General features: G+C 39.2%; 1 protein-coding gene and 1 long non-coding RNA gene across 2 annotated transcripts in view; both read left to right on the forward strand.

Annotated features, from left to right (window-relative positions):
* The first annotated feature begins 5,956 nt into the window (after positions 1–5,956).
* On the forward strand, positions 5,957–8,874 carry LOC123652284. The gene is made up of 3 exons (XR_006741540.1): positions 5,957–6,923; positions 8,410–8,590; positions 8,841–8,874. It is a non-coding gene; the product is annotated as an uncharacterized LOC123652284 (long non-coding RNA).
* Positions 8,875–8,907: 33 nt separating this feature from the next.
* Positions 8,908–19,625, forward strand: part of SLC26A7 (solute carrier family 26 member 7) — a 41,876-nt gene continuing 31,158 nt past the window's right edge. The window contains exons 1-3 of the mRNA XM_036437573.2: positions 8,908–9,142; positions 17,753–17,863; positions 19,353–19,525. Of these exons, the coding sequence (XP_036293466.1) occupies positions 8,950–9,142; positions 17,753–17,863; positions 19,353–19,525 (477 nt within the window). The 5' untranslated portion in view covers positions 8,908–8,949. The remainder of the gene's footprint in view (positions 9,143–17,752; positions 17,864–19,352; positions 19,526–19,625) is intronic.

Consider the following 19,625-nt stretch of genomic DNA (forward strand, 5'->3'; position numbering starts at 1 on the left):
TTTTTTGTTTTTTTGTTTTTTTGGGCGGGGGGGTATTATATCTGCCACTCTTTCTTGGCTTACTTGCCTCTGAATAAAAGCACCTCAAGATTCATCCTTGTTCTACTCTTTGACAAGGTAAGGTTAAAACAAATTAGCTACAACTGGTAGCAACCTGCAGCTCAACACTTGATTCTGGTTTCAATTCCATGTATATGTGGGTGTGTACGGTTTTGTAAGTGGATGGTCTCCTCTTGTCAATCTGCAATTCATCTGATAATGCTACTTTTGGACTCTGAAACACTAAAATATTTTTTTTATTTTATAGCAATGAGAGCCGACTTTTATTTTTTCAGGGGAAGTGGAAGCAACTGGAGTATTAACTTTCTTTGAATTATTTAGATTCAATTTTTCTTCATTATTGTCTCTTCTGTGAATGATCTCTGCAATTTATTTGTTCACTCACATTCGCCTCAGGACATAGGAGAATAAAAAGGAGAAACTCAAGTCTTTTATTTATTTATGTTTTTCCTAGTGAAGCCTAAGCCTAAACCTAATCCTAAACCTAAGCCTAAGCCTAGTTAAGCCTAAACCTAAGCCTAGTTAAGCCTAAGCCTAGTTAAGCCTAAGCCTAGTTAAGCCTAAGCCTAAGCCTAAGCCTAAGCCTAAGCCTAGTGAAGCCTAAGTCCAAGCCTAGTTAAGCCTAAGCCTAAGCCTAGTTAAGCCTAAGCCTAAGCCTAAGCCTAGTTAAGCTAAGCCTAGTTAAGCTAAGCCTAGTTAAGCCAAGCCTAGTTAAGCCTAAGCCTAGTTAAGCCTAAGCCTAAGCCTAAGCCTAAGCCTAAGCCTAGTGAAGCCTAAGTCCAAGCCTAGTTAAGCCTAAGCCTAAGCCTAGTTAAGCCTAAGCCTAAGCCTAGTTAAGCTAAGCCTAGTTAAGCTAAGCCTAGTTAAGCCAAGCCTAGTTAAGCTAAGCCTAGTTAAGCTAAGCCTAGTTAAGCCAAGCCTAGTTAAGCTAAGCCTAGTTAAGCCAAGCCTAGTTAAGCTAAGCCTAGTTAAGCTAAGCCTAAGCCTAGTTAAGCCAAGCCTAGTTAAGCTAAGCCTAGTTAAGCTAAGCCTAGTTAAGCCTAAGCCTAAGCCTAGTGAAGCCAAGCCTAGTTAAGCTAAGCCTAGTTAAGCTAAGCCTAGTTAAGCCTAAGCCTAAGCCTAGTGAAGCCAAGCCTAGTTAAGCTAAGCCTAGTTAAGCTAAGCCTAGTTAAGCCTAAGCCTAGTTAAGCTAAGCCTAGTTAAGCCTAAGCCTAAGCCTAGTTAAGCCAAGCCTAGTTAAGCTAAGCCTAGTTAAACTAAGCCTAGTTAAGCTAAGCCTAAGCCTAGTTAAGCCAAGCCTAGTTAAGCCTAAGCCTAGTTAAGCTAAGCCTAGTTAAGCCTAAGCCTAAGCCTAGTTAAGCCAAGCCTAAGCCTAGTTAAGCCAAGCCTAGTTAAGCCAAGCCTAGTTAAGCTAAGCCTAGTTAAGCCAAGCCTAAGCCTAGTTAAGCCAAGCCTAGTTAAGCTAAGCCTAGTTAAGCTAAGCCTAGTTAAGCCAAGCCTAAGCCTAGTTAAGCCAAGCCTAGTTAAGCCAAGCCTAGTTAAGCTAAGCCTAGTTAAGCCAAGCCTAGTTAAGCTAAGCCTAGTTAAACTAAGCCTAGTTAAGCTAAAGCCTAAGCCTAGTTAAGCCTAAGCCTAAGCCTAGTTAAGCCAAACCTAGTTAAGCTAAGCCTAGTTAAGCTAAGCCTAGTTAAGCTAAGCCTAAGCCTAGTTAAGCCAAGCCTAATTAAGCTAAGCCTAGTTAAGCTAAGCCTAATTAAGCCTAAGCCTAAGCCTAGTTAAGCCAAGCCTAGTTAAGCCAAGCCTAGTTAAGCTAAGCCTAGTTAAGCCTAAGCCTAAGCCTAGTTAAGCCAAGCCTAGTTAAGCTAAGCCTAGTTAAGCCAAGCCTAGTTAAGCCTAAGCCTAGTTAAGCTAAGCCTAGTTAGCTAAGTATCGTTAAGCCTAAGCCTAGTTAAGCCTAAGCCTAAGCCTAAACCTAGTAAAGCCTAAGCCTAAACCTAGTTAATCCTAAGCCTAAACCTAGTTAATCCTAAACCTAAGCCTAGTTAATCCTAAGCCTAAGCCTAGTTAAGCCTAAGCCTAAACCTAAGTCTAGTTAAGCCTAAACCTAAGCCTAGTTAAGCCTAAGCCTAAGCCTAACCTAGTTAAGCCTAAGCCTAAGCCTAAACCTAGTTAAGCCTAAGCCTAAGCCTAAACCTAAGCCTAAGCGTAAGCCTAGTTAAGCCTAAGCCTAAGCCTAGTTAAGCCTAAGCCTATTTAAGCCTAAACCTAAGCCTAGTTAAGCCTCAGCCTAAGCCTAATTTAAAAAATTTTTAAAATTAAATTAATATGTGTACATATACCATTGCCTCCCCTTCCATACACGCCCTCCCTCCCCAGAGTTTTGTGTTCATTAGTTGTACTTATGTGCATGTATACAAGTCCTTAGGTTGATATCTTATCTACCCCAGATCTCTGTAATTTGACAGTCTGCTTGTTGCTTTACTGTTTCTATACCTATCTTTTGGTTCATCAGTTTATAATGTTCTTTATTATCCATAAATGAGTGGGGTCATGTGGTGTTTCTCTTTCATTGACTGGCTTATTTTACTCAGCATGATGTTCTCCAATTCCATCCAGGTTGCTGCAAATGATGAGAATTTCTTCTTTTTTATGGCAGCATAATATTCCATTGTGTAGATGTACCATAGTTTTAGGATCCAGTCATCTGCTGATGGGCACCCAGGCTGTTTCCAAATCCTAGCTATTGTAAATTGTGCTGCTATGAACATAGAGGTGCATATATCCTTTCTGATTGGTGTTTCTAGTTTCTTAGAATATATTTCTAGGGGTGGGATTACTGGGTCAAATGGGAGTTCCATTTTCAGTTTTTTGAGGAAGCTCCATACTGTTCTCCACAGTGGTTGCACCAGTATACATTCCCACCAGCAGCCCGAGGGTTCCTTTTTCTCCACAACTTCGCCAACACTTGTCGTTTGTTGATTTGTTGATGTTGGCCATTCTGACAGGTGTGAGATGGTACCACACTGTTGTTTTGATTTGCATCTCTCTCAAGTCTTTTATACTGTTTATTATAAGCTATTATCTGTGTTTTGGGGAAGTAGTTTCAAACAGAATAAGATGTATTATTTTAGAATTATTTCATGAATTCATTTTTCCAAGTTACTAATTTGTTCCCAGTCATCTCTAATAATAAAAGCATAATATGCAAATCAACCAAACAGCAGAACGATTGTCCAGACGACCAAACTATGACACCCACTGGTAACAGGCCAGCCAAGGCTGGTGCGATGGGATTGGTTGAGGGGCCCTGCCATCACCCTGTGATTGCCCCACAAAGGGAGGCCCAGGCCACTGGCTGTGGAGGGAGATGATTGATGAGGGGAGGGAGTTCTGCAATAACCTCAACGAGGGAGGCCCAGGCCACCCTCTGTCAGGTGATCAATCGAGGGTTCTGGGGAACCAGGGGGATAGGGCGGTGGACATGGGCATCACCAGGCCAAGGCTGGTGTGGGCAGGGGGTGGGGGCTGCAAGGGCACCGGCAGCTGGAGCTGTGAAGCCCTACCCTTGCACAAATTTCATGCATTGTACCTCTAGTTTATTAATTAATTAATTTCTACATGTCCCTAGTTACTATGAATGATTCAAGCATAATCTCTGATTACTTATACTTGTGTATTTCTTCTACACAATTCAAGATGGATTTTCTCTATGTACTCAATATTTCTAATAATCTTTAGAATGGTGTTAGTTGAATCCAGTGGGTGAAGAATCAATAGAGCTGGCTTAAAGTATTGCTATTATTTTCTATAATTAAAGCAATACTAATAAGTACTTAAGGATATTTGCTTTCTTTTGACCTTTATGGTAAACATTCTTTGATTTACTTTTACTTATTGTCTGGTTTTAGAGAAAGCACAAGAGGGAAACATTGATTTGTTGTTCTGCTTATTTGTGCATTCATTGGTTGGTTCTTGTATGTGCCCTGACTGGGGAATCAAACCCACAACCCTAGGGTATACTGGGACCATGCCCTAGTCAACTGAGCTACCTGGTCAGGGCAAAACTTGTTTTCTTTACACTCACAGTTATTAATGGGGATTACTGAGAATGTTTTAAATGAAGGGCAAAACTTGTTTTTTCTTTACACTAACAGTTATTAGTGGAGATTACTGAGAATGTTTTAAATGAAGGGCAGAACTTGTTTTCTTTACACTCACAGTTATTAATGGAGATTACTGAGAGTGTTTTAAATTAAGGTTATTGAATTTTTTCCCCACCTGATAAAACTTTTTAAAACTCCAAAATCACACTTGGGACTCTCATCGCCATTTCTTCATAAAACATCTCTTTTGTCTAGGTTATTTTCCCACTGTACCTGTGAAAAATTAATGGCTGGAAGTCACTTGCACTTGCTAAATTTGTTTTGCTTCTTGGTGCAGAGAGCGTTCCTAACCTGCTGCTTACTTGGGAGCCTCCTGTAGGTCACAGGACTTCAAAAGGCAGGATGCTTCCAACCTGCAGTTCAGAAGAGACACTGAGCCTCATAGACAAGCCACGGCACACCAGGAGTAGGGCAACACCCTACATAAATGGTATGGGAGGTCAAGGGTAGGTGAGTGAGCTGCAAAAGTTCAAAAAGCAAGACTGCTTTAGATGGTGGAATGGGAAGACAACGGATCGATAATCTCCTTGAGTCAAACTGTCCCAGGGCAGCTGAGAGATCCGGCACATTTTAGGGCAAGTGCTTGGATCTTAAGAGAAAGACGGGGCTAGTCATCATTGCTGCAGACTGTAGGTGAGGGAGCTGGTCATAATTAATCTTGGATCATGGTTAGCAGACCAATAGCATGGGACAAGGACTGCGTGGGGCAGGGTCTTCCCAAGAGCCATCTTATGGGAAATCTTTACCTTTTATTCTATTGTGTAAGTTGATAAAAATTTGGAGAGAGAAAAAAGGCAGGTGTATTGAAGGATGAAGCAGCTGGATGCAAGGAGGAAGAGGATCATAAATAACCATCACTGTCCTAGTAAAATTGGGGGGGAAAAATAGGCAATTGAATTATAACCAAGGCCTTTGATTTCTTTCTGGTATAAATCAGGGGTTCCATGTGATTTATTATTTTATCTTCTCAAAGAGAAAGGGCATTTAAAATGTTCAAGACCATTTAAAATGTCTCAGTCAACTACTATTGTATTGGCTTGAAGTTAAAAAGAAATACTTAAAAGAATAAAATATACATTTTCCACTGAAAGAGTTATTTCATGTTTATAATTGCTTAGCCAACAAATATTTCTTGATATCTGCAATAGGGAAGACATTTTCTAAATTTAAGAGTGGAGAAGACCTCAGAGAGCTTCTGACTGTTCCTATCATAATAAGCAGAGAGAAATTCCTTTAAAACAAATCAGATCAAGCCCTCCTCTCACCAATCTCACTCTCACTGCCCAGTCCCCGTCTGCAACCCTCATCCCCTCCTTTCCCTGGTATGACTGCTCTCCTCACAGATCTGCCTGTCATTCATTGCCCCACAACCTGAAGGAAGTTCCTTCCTGGCCAGAATATTTAACATTGTGAGTCCCACCCCCAGCACACTTAACTCTTTCCCTTTGGTTTCTCCCATCCCTTCTTACCTTCTGTTTCATTTTATAATTTACCTACTAATGTCATTTATTGTCTGTCTCCCTCCACTCTAATGTAAATTCCTTAAAGCAGGGCAGGGAATTGTTTTAGAACTTCATAATGTATATTTTCTTTTGTGTGGCTCCCCCTTCCCCCCCCCCCCCCCCCCACTCAGCATAATACTTTTGAAATTCACATATCATTGCATTTATCACGAGTTTGTGTCTTTTTACTGTGGAATAGCATTCCATAATGCATGTGTAACACTGTTTGTTCATTTCTTCTCCACCTGGGGCTTTTTCTAGTTTCTATCTGTTACGAATGAGCTGTTACAAACCAAAGCATTCTTAGAAACATGCAGTGGCTACCACTTACACTAGTTCTAAGTAGAAGCTCCTTAACGTTACCTCACAGGCACTGTGTAACTTAGCTTTCCTTACCTCTTCCTTGGTCTCACCTCTTGCCACTCTAATTTTCTTAACCTTACTGTTCTCCAGTCTTATTCCTTCCAGGACCCTGAAGCTTCCATGCCACGCCCACGTTAGCCTTTTGCATGCAATCCCTGCAGTGAGAACACTGTGTCTACTGGTTGCCTGGCACGTCTTGCTCATGTTCCTCTACTTATTACAGTGTGTCTCTGGGCCTGTACTTATAACCTCTCAGGCGTGAGTGAACAATAGTTCCCTGTTTCCACGGGGTATATATTCCTTTCTCTTGCATTCGCTATCTAGTTTTTCCTCTCTCCATTATCCAGATTCTATAACAGTAGCAAAAGGAATTGAAAAGAGATAGACCTTTCCCTACATGGTGAGAGAATGGGGAGGAGTCTTTATTTTCCCTGCTATCTCTAACTATTTTTCTCTCTCCACCCAGTCTCCTGGTTCTCTAACAGCATAGCCTGGAACCAGGCTGAAATAGACTCAAGAATTCTTGGGTCCTCCCAGGAGTAGGGACATTCATGTGTTAATTCTTACTGAGTGGGTCCTACGTCTGCAGGACCTTCTATTAGGTCCTAGGAAAGTCGCAAAGTGAGTTATGTGAGTAATCCCTCCTCACAAGGAATTCACAATCTCACCAGCGTGACTGGATGAAATCACATGAAGTAGATTTCAAGGAAGAAAACCAACAGACAGTGAGAAGGAGCGCAGCTGTACACCCATGAATAGCTTAAGGGCTTCCTGGATGTTGCGTGTACAGCAGGAACAGAACTGTGGGGAAACCAGAAAAAGTCTCATGGAAGAGGTAAGGATTGGCTAAATGTTTAGCACAAGGAGAAATACCAGGGAGTTAGGGAAATTGCTGTAGGGTTATGCTGGAGGGCCAGTATGCAACAGAGGGTGAGTCTAATTATCTGCTGGAACAGAGGGTCGATGCGGTGTGTGAAGGGTTTTTCTCAGTGGGACCATAATTGTCCCTCCTCTGAGCTTCCACAGCATTTATTGTGTGACTTGATTATCTCATTCTGCCTTGAGTGATTTATACATTTTCCTATTTCCTTAATTAAATCGCTCCTAGACAATAAAGACAATATATACCCCCTCTTTCATATAACTTCACACAGAGTCTAACAGTATATGGGTTTCAATCAATAATTGCTGGGTTAATAAATAGAGTTGATGGAAAGATAATCAGAGGAGTATAAGGGAGGGGAGAGAGGTCTCATGCTTGTGCTAATGAGTTTAAGATTGAACACTGAATGATCAAATATGTTAGAGATGTAATCAAAATAATATTTTAGAAAGAGGAATTTTTCTGTACTTTCACATGGTAGGTCAAAGATAAGATAAGTTTATGTTTTTATCTGTATAGGTGTTACCTAGACATCTGGGAACAGATTTCTCATGTAGATGATACATAGTGTTGAACTTTAATATAAATTTAGTCGTTGAAACTTTTGCATAAATATTATTGAATTTTATGGGCTGGGTCAAAGATTCTCTGATAATCTTATGGGTGTGAATAAATTTCTTCACAAAGGTTTTTTGGTATTGCTGATTATAAATAGGAGTGATACCTTGCTCTGGAGTAAGATTTTGGTATGTTTTAAATAATGTGTAAAGTACATGAAATTGCAAAAAAATCTGGAAATGGAATTCCAGAGTTACACTTAAAAGATTTTAAGGAAATGTTTATTCAAAATTTTTGGAAGTCTTTTGATTGAGAAACTATAAAAATATTTTATCAAGCTAATTTCTGCTCCCTCCTGGTCTTAGGATGCTTTAGCATAATTGCTGGCACTGTTTAGGTACTTTGATATAGATTCATTTTCAGTTCTAATAATCCTGTTTACATGAATTCTTTGTTACTGATATATAATACAGAGTTAAAAAAAAGGAATTTAAATGGTTATATTTAAATGAATCATTGCTGTTGATCAGTGACTTCAGTCAAGCTTTCAAGTCTTCTTATTTTGTCAGCATAGATTTGAATTTATGATCTAGATATGTTTAGAAAAAGTCTTTGCTGTGAATTTGGATTATAAAAATAATATATACTCAGTATACTCAATAATATATACTCAGTATAGCTTCAGAAATTATTTGCTTATGTGTTGAGTGAAGTATGTAATACAAAGATAAGTATTGCTGTTAGTGAATGAATGAACATGTTTACTCTCCCAGGGACTAAAGATGATAAGGACATTATCTCATGTTTCTGAATTTTTGTAGAACAGAAAGCATATACTTCCCAAAGATGTAAGTCGAAATTCTCGGATTTTATTTTGCAGGACTGAGCCCTCTGGAGGCTTTATCTCTTTGCATAGCTAACAGGGAGAGATCAGCTAGCTGAATGCTGCCTGTTTTCATTGGCGTGACCCAGCCTACTTCCGACACATGCCCAGAACTACATTCGTCCTTGAGATTGAAGCCAGACATTTAAGACTGCCGAGCATATATCAGAATTTACTCGTGAGAGAGCTCTAGACCAACTTAAACTGAACCCATTTCTTTTCCAAGGTAGGAAAAATATTATCCTAACCGAAACCATTTCCCCATCTCATTCAGATAAGATTTCAAGGTTTTAATCTAGAATTTTTTTTAAATATAAAATAGAATGATTAGCTGCACCATTATAATACATACAGCCCAGCTGCATATATTTAAGTGCATCTATTAATCTCTCTACCTGCTTCTCTCTTTTATTGATTTTTTTTGATAGCTTTGACATTGAAAACAAAGAAGAATTGGAGCCCTGTATTGAAAGGAGCTGTTGTGCAGCAGTTTTTTTCTTATCTAACGGTTACTTCTGCAAGAGAAAAATCTGAAAAATGACAGGGGCAAAGAGGAAAAAGAAAAGTGTGCTCTGGAGCCAGGTGAAGTCTCCCCGTGGGGCAGGCGTTAAACAGTGGTGCAGAAGGAGGCTGCCGATTTTGGAATGGGCATTACATTACAATCCGAAAGAAAACTTGCTTCCAGATACTGTGTCTGGGATCATGTTGGCAGTTCAACAGGTGACACAAGGTAATGTGTTGCACTTGATTTTCCTGTTTTGATGCAGAGAAACTGTCACTTTGTTTTAGTGGAAGCGTATTGTGACCTCAGATTTACAATTTAGCTAATGAAATGAATTTTTAATTAATCTGAGGAAAATAGACCCATTGAATATTTATATACTGAATATCTGTATAAATATATAGAGAGTCCTGTATGCCCTTAGAGATTACTTTGTGCTGGGGCTGACCAGCAGACCCTGAGCGATGGATGAATGATTACTCTGACACCCTATTGCCTTGAAAGAAAGGGCGAAGGGACTGCCTGGCTCTAGGAACCAGATAGCCCCTCTCTCCTGCCTCTTCTGGCTTTTATGGTAACAGAAGTTTGAGTTAAAGTTTAACTTTTAGATAAAATCAAGGTAGGCATTCTTGGGAGGACACATGTGTCTGCAGTGTCCTTTAGGCAAGGACGTCTAAAGATTAAACATAAAGATCCCGGTAAACACCTGAGTGTCCACACGCACACAGACTTGTTTGGAAAGGTCAAGGAACTATTAGGAGTGGCTGCCTTCAGCCAACTCCACTAGGTTAGAATTTTCTCCTTACAAACTTTCCAGCCAAGTCTCCCGTGCTCCCCCCCCCCCCCCAATATCGACTGTACAAGCCAATTTACAGTAATTCTCTATCACACCAGAAAATGTGTTATCACATAGCCCCTGGGTCAGCTGGGGCTCTTATCAGTCTTGTAGGAAAGATTTCAAATGAGTGACACAGGACAGCAGTGCTGTAGCAAGCAAGTTTATTAAAAATGCACTTGGCATGAAACGTAAGTGGGCACCCAGCTAATCTGAGTGCATGCCTGGTGTGGGTTCAAGGGATTTTGTGACCTTCTGTCTAGAGGTTTCCAGATTCCTCTGCTGGATTTCTTGGGCATAGACTAATAGATTTCAAGGTTCCTCTTTTACTCTGTGGTGGCTTTCCCAGAATTTATGAGACCATCTTGTATGTCCCAAGACTGCTTACCTCTTTGTTCAGTGAGTGAGATAAAATGCCTCATGTTTTCCTTCTCCCTTTCCCCCACCCCCTGCCTTAACAGTTCTTTCCAGGGTGATTTAAGCTATGTATTGTCTGGTTGGGGAGGAGAGGTATTAGCCATTTGCTCTCAAGTGTCCTTGGTTGGGGAAGATAAGGTCTTGTGATTCACAAGCTGGCTGCAAGCTGCCAAAACTGTTTGGCCTTGTTTAATTTTCTCATCTCGGATTCCCTATTCCACCTGCCCAGGAATTTTTCTAGCTTCTCACTCTTCTGTCACAACATTATGCACTGTATTTATTTCTCAGTAAGAAATTTAAACTGGTGAGAAGTCTTATTTTAATTTTCCCAAGGCAAATTCTAAATGACCTTTTGGATTTAGGTAGGTGTTTCTCTTGGTGAAAGCTTTTAGTTAGCTAGTGTGCACACACATGTGTGAGTGAGTGTGTGTGTGTGTGTGTGTTTTCCTTAAAGGTATACTCATTATATTTCTTTAATTCAGGTAATAATTTACTAACTGTAGCAAAGAAAGGAACTGTCTTCTCAGCCTTGAGAATTTGGAACACTCCTCAGCACAGACTTTGTATTAATAGATGTATGTTTCCTTGCAGTTTCACTACCTCCCTGTCTTGAACTATTATCCATACCATTCCATGATATGCACTCTTTTAACTGAATTATTGAGTAATTGAAACAAATTTATTTGTGTATTTGTGTTGTTTTTAATGTGATTAGAAACATCTGCCCTGGTGCTTTAAGATCCATAATACTACCAAATTTTATGGGATTACATTTTTCTGAATAATCTTGTATTGCATTTTTAATGACGATTTTGTCAACAGCAAAACATATTAATCTTTCATAAAAGTTCAAAATAAACAGGTTAGAGTTATTTCCTGCCTTGATTTTAGTCAGTTTTATTCAAATGAGACACTATGACATACTTTGAAACTTAGGTGATTAATTTACAAGGGCTTTTTTATAGTTTCAGTATTTGTTATAAATTTATTTTGTTTTACTTTAATGTGAAATTAAAGACATACTTAAAACCAATTTGTTTTTTCACCTTTGTAAAATATCAGGTTAATAAAGAAATTGGAGGTATAATAATAAAATACCTGTGGTATGTCATTAGTGATAGCATTTATGTTGTAAGTCATTAGTAATTAATTGTATAGATTTTGAGAAATTTTGTTTATGATTTACATATTTAATTAGTTATGAGGAAAAACTGGCCAGCTCCCAACTGATGAGAAACACAAAGTTTGTTCAGACCTCGTGTCTCCTAAAGTTATGGGTCTGGTTACTATTTCTCTCTCAAGTCTACCAGTGATTGGACAAGTCTCCACCGCTAGAAAGGCCTTAAATGTTTTTGTTAGTGCAATGAAAGATTCATTCTTCTAAAATTACCTCTTCTTTTAAAAACAATCCTCTCAAACTATCTCATGCCACTATGGAAATATGAAAAGTGAAATATCATGACATTGCTGTAAGGACTATTGTACTAAGGGGTAATGTTTTGTTATCCCTCATAACAAACAATAGAAACGAATACCTCTTTTCACTCTACTGAATGTATTTTGAAGATGAGCAAACATTCTAGAGAAGGTCATTGACTTAAAACATGCCACCAACATGGATGGCAAGCTAAATAGTATAAGACTCTGGTCTGGAGAGTATTTAGTTAACATTCTAGTCTGGGTGACACTTGGGGGGAAGTAGTTTCTGTGTTTCTAACCTGAAAACTCAAGCATTGAGACAGAGTGGAGGCCTACAATGCATCACTTGCCATATAAGAACCTAAGTCACTGAGGAGCAGTATGAGGATGTTTGGGCTTGTAATACTAAGGGATAACCTAGAATTCTGTTCCCACACCATGAAGATTTTATGCTGCCTTAGCAGGGAAAAGATGGATGTTCCTATAATTCTGCAGAATGTGTGGCATTACTGGCACAGAAAGAAACATATGTGTAGAAATGGAGCTTCATTGCACTCCTGAGGGCAGCTTAATGACATGTGAACAATAAATGGAAACTTCTGAAGCATATTATATTGCAAAAGTTAAAAGGTTTTCATGGTCTCAGGCTTTGGGGATATTGAACCCTAGTATTAGCTACCTAGCTCTAAACTGACTTTCTTTTACATATACACTAGCGGCCTGGCACACGACATTCATGCAAAGGGGAAGGGGCTCCCTCAGCCTGGCCTGTGCCCTCTTGCAATCTGGAACCCTTGGGGAATGTCTGCCCGCCGGCTTACATCCCCTGAGGGGTTCTTAGAGCTGCTGTGGAGGCGGGAGAGGCTACTACCACTACCACTGTGCTCTCCAGCCGTGAGCCCAATGCTCTCCCTGCGGAAGCACCACTCAGCCAGAAGCAGGGCTTGCTGCTCCTTAGCACTGTCTTGGAGGTGGGAGAGGCTCCCACCACCACCACTGCACTCTGCAGCTGTGAGTCCGGCTTCAGGCTGAGCGGCACTCCCCCTATGGGAGTGCACCGACCACCAGGGAGCAGCTGCTGCGTTAAGTGTCTGCCCCAGGTGGTCAGTGCACATCATAGCGACCGGTCGTACCACTGTTCAGTCAGTTTGCATATTAACTTTTTATTAGAGATGCCTAAATGACCGACCAATCTATAACATTTAGGCATCTATAATAAAAAGCAAATATGCACATTGACTGAATCAATATGCAAATTTATTTTTCTGGGCTTTCTGCTCTATTTCATAGACTAGAGGCCCGGTGCATGAAGTTCGTGCATGGAGGGGGGGTCCCTAAACCCGAACTGCACCCTCTCGCAATCTGGGACCCCTCGGGAGATGTCTGGTTGCCGGTTTTATGCATGAATAATATTCCATTGTATATATGTACCACATCTTCTTTCCCATTTGTTTATCAAAGGACATTTAGGTTGCATTCATATACTGTCTTTTAAAAATAATATTGTAATGAAAATAGGGATGTGTATATCCTTTTGAGTTAGTATTTTGGATTTCTTCGGATACATACTCGGAAGTAGAATTGCTATGTCATATTGTAGTTCTGTTTTTAATCTTTTGAGGAACCTATACTGTTTTTATATAATGGCTGCACTAATTTATAATCCCAAACAGCAATGTGTTTTTTCCATATCCTTGCCAGCACTTGTTGATTTATTGATGATAGCCATTCTGATATCTGTGAAGTGATATTTCATTCTGGTTTTCATTTGCATTTCCCTCATGATCACTGGTGTTGATTATTTTTAATATGTCTGTTGGCCACCTGTGTGTCATCATTGGAGAAATGCCTGTTCAGATCCTTAGCCCATTATTAAAATAAGGCTATTTGTTTTTCTGGGGTTAAGTTGTGTTAGTTCTTTATACATTTTGGATATTAACCCTTTCTCAGATATATCATTGGCAAATATCTTCTCCCATTTGGTAGGATGTGTGTTTTTTTTTATTGTTGTTGATGATTTCCTTCACTCACTGTGCATATGTTAGATTGATGTGGTCCCATTGGTTTATTTTTTTTTCTTTTGTTTTCCTTGCGTAGGGAGACACATAAAAAAATGTATCAGTAAAAGCAAAGCCAAAAAATTTACTGCCTATTTTTTTCTAGGAATTTTATGGTTTCAAGTCTTACATTTACATTTTAATTTATTTTGAATGGACTTTTGTAAATGATTTAAGATAGTGATCTAGTTTCATTATTGTATGTGTCTATCTGTATAGTTTTCACGACACCATTTATTGAAGAGACTATCTTTACCACATCGTATATACTTGTCTCCTCAGTTATAGATTGGTTGGTCATTTAGGCATGGAATTTTTCTGGGCTTTTTGCTCTATTTCATTGATCTATGTTCTGTTTTTATACCAGTACCAGGCTGTTTTCAGTACTATTGCCTTGTAGTATAGTTTGGTATCAAGTAGCATGATACCGCCAACTTTGTGATTGTTGTTTCTTTCTCATCTTTTGTGATTCCATATAAATTTCAGGACTATTTATTCTAATTTTGTGAAAACTGCCATTGGTTCTTTGATAGCAATTGCACCGAATCTAGATTGCTTTGGGTCATATATTAGTAAATATTTTAACAATGTTTACTCTTCGTATTCACGAGCGTGGTATATGCTTCCATTTATTTGTATCTTTTTTCATTTCTTTCTTCAATGTTGTATAGTTTTTAAGTGCAGGTCTTTCACCACCTTGGAATAAATAATAAAATACATAATAAATTTATGAGTATATACCCATTTATTCATAATACCTGTGATTTCATTTAAGTGGGATCATTTATTTAATTTCTCTTTCTGATAGTTTCCTTAAAGAAACTACAATGCCTTCTAGCACCCCAGATAGAGTTTTCCCAACCCTTGACCCTCCCACTCTTGCCCTGAAGTTAGTCATTTTCGTTTCTTTCTGTATGTCCCTGGAGCCATTCATGCTGTAACCCCTGTGCTAGAGTTTAGAGTAGCTGAATTTTTGAGCAAGTCAGTATGTGCTTGGTCTCTTTAAGACCTGACGTGCCTCCATCTATAGGAGCCCTTTGTATATCTGGGATACCACTAACGTCCACTGTGTTTTACAGCCAGGTGTTATGGGGACTCCTCTTCCTGGCATTGATGCCCCGGGTTGGGGAGCCTGATGTGGGACTGGGACCCCACATTTCTCAGGGAGACCTCTGCGTCTGAGATACCACTCTCAATCCTTATTCTCCACACCCGGGATGTGGGACCTGCCTGTTCTGCCTCTCTTCCTCTTTTGTGGTCTTGATGTTGCTTTTTTAATATCCTTAATTATAGGAATTCCTTTCCGCTAGTCTTCAGCTGGTTCTCAAAGAGAATTATTCTATAATTTAGTTGTAATTTTGATATGGCCGTTGGAGGATGTGAGCATAGAGTTGACTTATTTCGCCATCTTGACCAGAAGCTATTCCTGAAGGGTGTTTCACAAAAAGGATTGATAAGTGAGGGCAGGGAATCCTGTGGGAATAGTTGATCCATGGAGTAGTGTGAGCTGTCATTTTCTGGATAGTAACTGAAGCTCCATAACCATGGACTACAGTCTATAAAATAATATTGTTCTTGTATGTATGGGAGTAAAACCACTTCCTGTCTCTAAGTCTGCCTCTCCACTTTATAGTGAGGTCATTAAGACAACAAAATGTAAAGTCTTCAACAGATTGGCTCTCTCTATATAATTTCTGCGCAATTCTCAAGTTCTAGAAACAATCTCTTACAGTTCCAGTTTTCTTTGATTTTCAGAATAATTGCTTATTGTGTAAATCCAGACAAAACTGTCCTGAAAGTAAATACTTGTATCTTAAATATGAAACATCGCCTTCTCTGTGATAAATGGTTCTTTCTCATCAGTAGTGACAGTGTCAGTTTCCAGCTCTCTCAGCCAAGAGATTATAGCAGCAGCAGAGGCAGAGACTGAGCTACCTGCCTGCTTTCACGCTCCTTCTTGGTCAGGGTTCAGATCCTATGTCCACGGGAGCCATTCTCACTGCAGCCTGGGTCTGAAGAGGAAGGGGTGTTTGTGGTTAATGTCCAACTTCACACTCCCTGGGAATTTGGCAGTGCTCACAAGCCTTGAAACTACTGATGAGATTGATGTAGGAATGTAGAGTATTTTCTATTCCTCTACTATATTAAACGTTACTGTACCCACAAAACATTTTCCCTCAAATATTGCATCTTTTAAAGTCTTCCAGTAGTCATTTTTGTGTGTGTGGATATAGCAAACTTGCATTACCAATATATGATTGGTAATGAGCCATTAAATATCTTAAGTTTTTTATTTCATTTAAGTGGGATTTATGTGTAAATAATGTGTAAATCAAAAATCACCAAAATAATGAGCCATTAAAAATCTTAAGTTTTTTATTTCTCTCTCCAAACACACACACACTCTCTCTCTCTCTCTCTCTCTCTCTCTCTCTCTCTCTCTCTCTCTCTCTCTCTCTCTCTCTCTTTCTTCACTCTTCACTCTTCACTCTTCTTTTCCTTGCTTTTATCTCTATCCCTTTTTGGGTATCCTTTAACTTAATACTCATTTTTTATTTCATTCCTTTATACTTTTGTTTATTGTGTTGCTTTTGCTCTTATCTAAGTTAGATGAAGTAATACAAATATCTATTAGCACATGCAGCAATTTTATCCCAGATTAAGAAAGTTAAGGTTGTAATTGTGCTCTTATTGAATGGAACACCCTATTTATTAAACATGGAGAAGAATGTATATAGACTTGATTGGATTTATCAGGACCTTAACTAGCTGTTTAATGACAAGAACCAGCCACAAACAAGATCACGTTTATTTCGGTCACCTTTAAACCACTAGTAGTCATTTTGACACACTAGGACATTTTCTTGATGTGCATACAACATACAAAGTATGTAGACAGTAGAATCTATTAGGAATGAAGATGAATAGTTATTAGCTACTTTGAATAATAATAGTTATTAGCTCTTTGAATAATCAAAGTTGATTCTTTTTTCACTCTAAGAAATTGTACCGAAATGACTAAATCCCTGTGGTCCAGATATGAGAACTGCATGCATGCACATACTGGCCCCGCCTCCGAGATACACAATCTTAGGCCAGCCAGTCAGCCAGCCCAACAAGGCCACTTTGAATGTGTGCTCTTTCTGTCCCAGCCTTAGTCATCTTTCATGTCAGGCTTCTCATTTGTCAGTGGTAATGCTATAAACCCTGCCTATCTCACAGATGTTATTAGGCAAATAAAATTGTACATGTGAGCCCTAACCAGTTTGCTCAGTGGATAGAGCATTGGCCTGCTGACCAAAGGGCCACAGGTTCATTTCCAGTCAAGGGCATGTACCATGGCTGCAGATTCCGTCTGGGCGTGGGCCCCGGTCAGGGCTCATGCAGGAGACAACCAATTGATGAGTTTCTCTCACATCCATATTTCTCACTGTCTTTCCCTCTCTTTTCTGTTCTCCCTAAAAAATCAATGGGAAAATATCTTCAGGTGAGGATTAACAAAAACAAAACAAAAACTTTAAAAAAAAATACACATGAAAATGCTTTGCTAAGTGTGCAAAGATATTTTGCTGTGATATTGACACTTCTACAGGAAGACACTCAACACAAATATTTTCATGTAGTTATTAGAGGCCAGGAGAATGGATTTGTGCACTGGTGGGGGGGCAAGGCCTATGGAGGATCTGTCCTCTGTGGGAGTGCCGCTCATCCTGGTCAGCTGGGTAGCGCTCCTACTTCTGCGTGTGCACTGACCGCCAGGGGGCAGCTCCTGCATTGGGCGTCTGCCCTCTGGTGGTCAGTGCACATCATAGCAACTGGTCGACTGGTGATTCTGCTCATTCTACCATCCGGTTGCTGGGCTTTTATATATATAGATCTTTGTAAGCAAGGACAAAAAGCAGTACTCCAAAAATTGGAAATGAAACGAAATATAAACGAATGAGTGAATTTTCTGTTATTTAGAACCATGATGCTAGTCTCTCATGGAGCAAACAGAATAATAAAATTATGGCTTATCTTGTTACTGAATAAGCCAATATTCATTCTGCTTTGTAATGGACTACATTCTGGGTTTTAAAATCATCTTTGTTATGCTGCTCTTCTTCACAGGGCTGGCCTTTGCCATTCTCTCATCTGTGCACCCCGTGTTCGGTTTATACGGGTCTTTATTCCCTGCCATCATTTATGCCATCTTCGGAATGGGACGTCATGTTGTCACAGGTAATACTTTCTGTTTCTGATTATGCCTCTTGTGTTTGTGAAGAAAAGGACCTGAGAAGTGATCATTAGTTATTAGATTACATTTCTACCTTTACTATGGGAAATCTCAGCAAATATTAGAGCTAAGACATTTTACTTTCTGTGCCTCAGCCACTCGATGCATGTTGTGAACTACATTACTAGGTAACCAGTTTATTGTTCAAGAGTCTTTGCTTTTTTAGCTGTAATAAGCCTGTAAAAGAAAGACAAATGTTCTGATTTTACAATGAAATGTAGAAGATAAGCACTTTGAGAGATAAAGATAAGAATTTCTAAAATTTCGTGACTTAAATCTTGAAAAGTATTTTCCACATAATTGATCTTTTAGGTTTCTTCTAAGCTATAATCTCTAATGTGCTTTAATTAATATATATCTTTTAACTTATGGAGCTCTGCATTTCCAAATATAATGTGAACTGCCACAAATATATTGATATTGAACGAGATGGTTAAAAACATGGGCTTTAGAATTAGTCCTGGGTGTATATCTCGTATTTTGCTTGTTATCTGCATAAGCTTAAACAAAGTTTCAAAGGTTTATTTGATGCTTTCTTAATATTAAAATGCAAAAAAATGCACATGATTATATTAAGAATTAGATGAGATGATTGATATACAGTGTCTGGCTTAGAAACAAGACACTGTTTTGTGTACTTGCTACACAAGAAGGCATTGAAAATCGTTCCACATTTGTGTGAGACCAGGACAATTTTGGGGAAATACCATTGAACATTAATTACATTACACAGAAATGGCATACTTAATCATTTTATGGCCACAGAATGTTGTTATACTATAATAAAGGTATACTCTCCGATGAAAGCACATGAAGAATGATTAAACCTGGCTTGCATGTTCTGAAATGGATCCATATGGCTATGGGATTGGAAACAGATCTTAAAAGACAGCAGGGTTTGCACAAGTAGATAGAAGAGCAAGCATAGTAGGTGAAGAACTTCAAATTCATGCAAAGAACTCATATTAAGCCATACTGGGGTCTTTATATCTATCATCTTAACTATATTGCCCCAAACTCTGAAATATAGATATATGACTCCCATTTTACAGATGAGGCAATTTTAGACTCACAGTAATATGCTTTGAGAAAAAATGAGAGGAGCTAGATTTATGTCTAGTCCATGATCTTAATCCCTACACTGGGGATATTCTCTGTGCAGGTCTACCAAGAGGTTGGGATGTGTATGGTCTGGGAGGGAGTAGCAAGTAGATGGGTGTGGTTGTCTGTTGAAGGAATATGTGTATAAAAAAGGTGATTTTCTACTTATTCCATGGAGTGGAACAAAGGCTGGAGTAATGGGGGTGCAGAGGTGAGTGTTTCCAATAGATGGACTTGGTTTTACAGTATGGATTCAACTTCAATGATGGACTGCAACAATTTTTATTGTGTCTGTTACTAATAGGAGATTCCCCTCCCCATCCCCTGTTTTAGGCACTTGTGCCTTGACATCCTTAATATCAGCCAATGCGGTGGAACGGCTTGTCCCCCCGAGTAGCCAGAACCTCACTAAACAAAGTAACACAAGCATCCTGGGCTTATCTGACTTTGAGATGGAAAGAATTGGTATTGCTACATCTGTTTCCTTCTTGGGAGGTGTGATTCAGGTAAGTGGTACTGAGATGCGAGGATGAGGAAATTGAGACAGAGCAAAGGAGAGACAGTCAGAGCTTTATTTTTATTCATGTTCATGGGTGTGTCTGTTTA

Source organism: Pipistrellus kuhlii, unplaced genomic scaffold, assembly GCF_014108245.1.
Source record: "Pipistrellus kuhlii isolate mPipKuh1 unplaced genomic scaffold, mPipKuh1.p scaffold_m20_p_14, whole genome shotgun sequence".
NCBI classification, from domain to species: Eukaryota; Metazoa; Chordata; class Mammalia; order Chiroptera; family Vespertilionidae; genus Pipistrellus; species Pipistrellus kuhlii.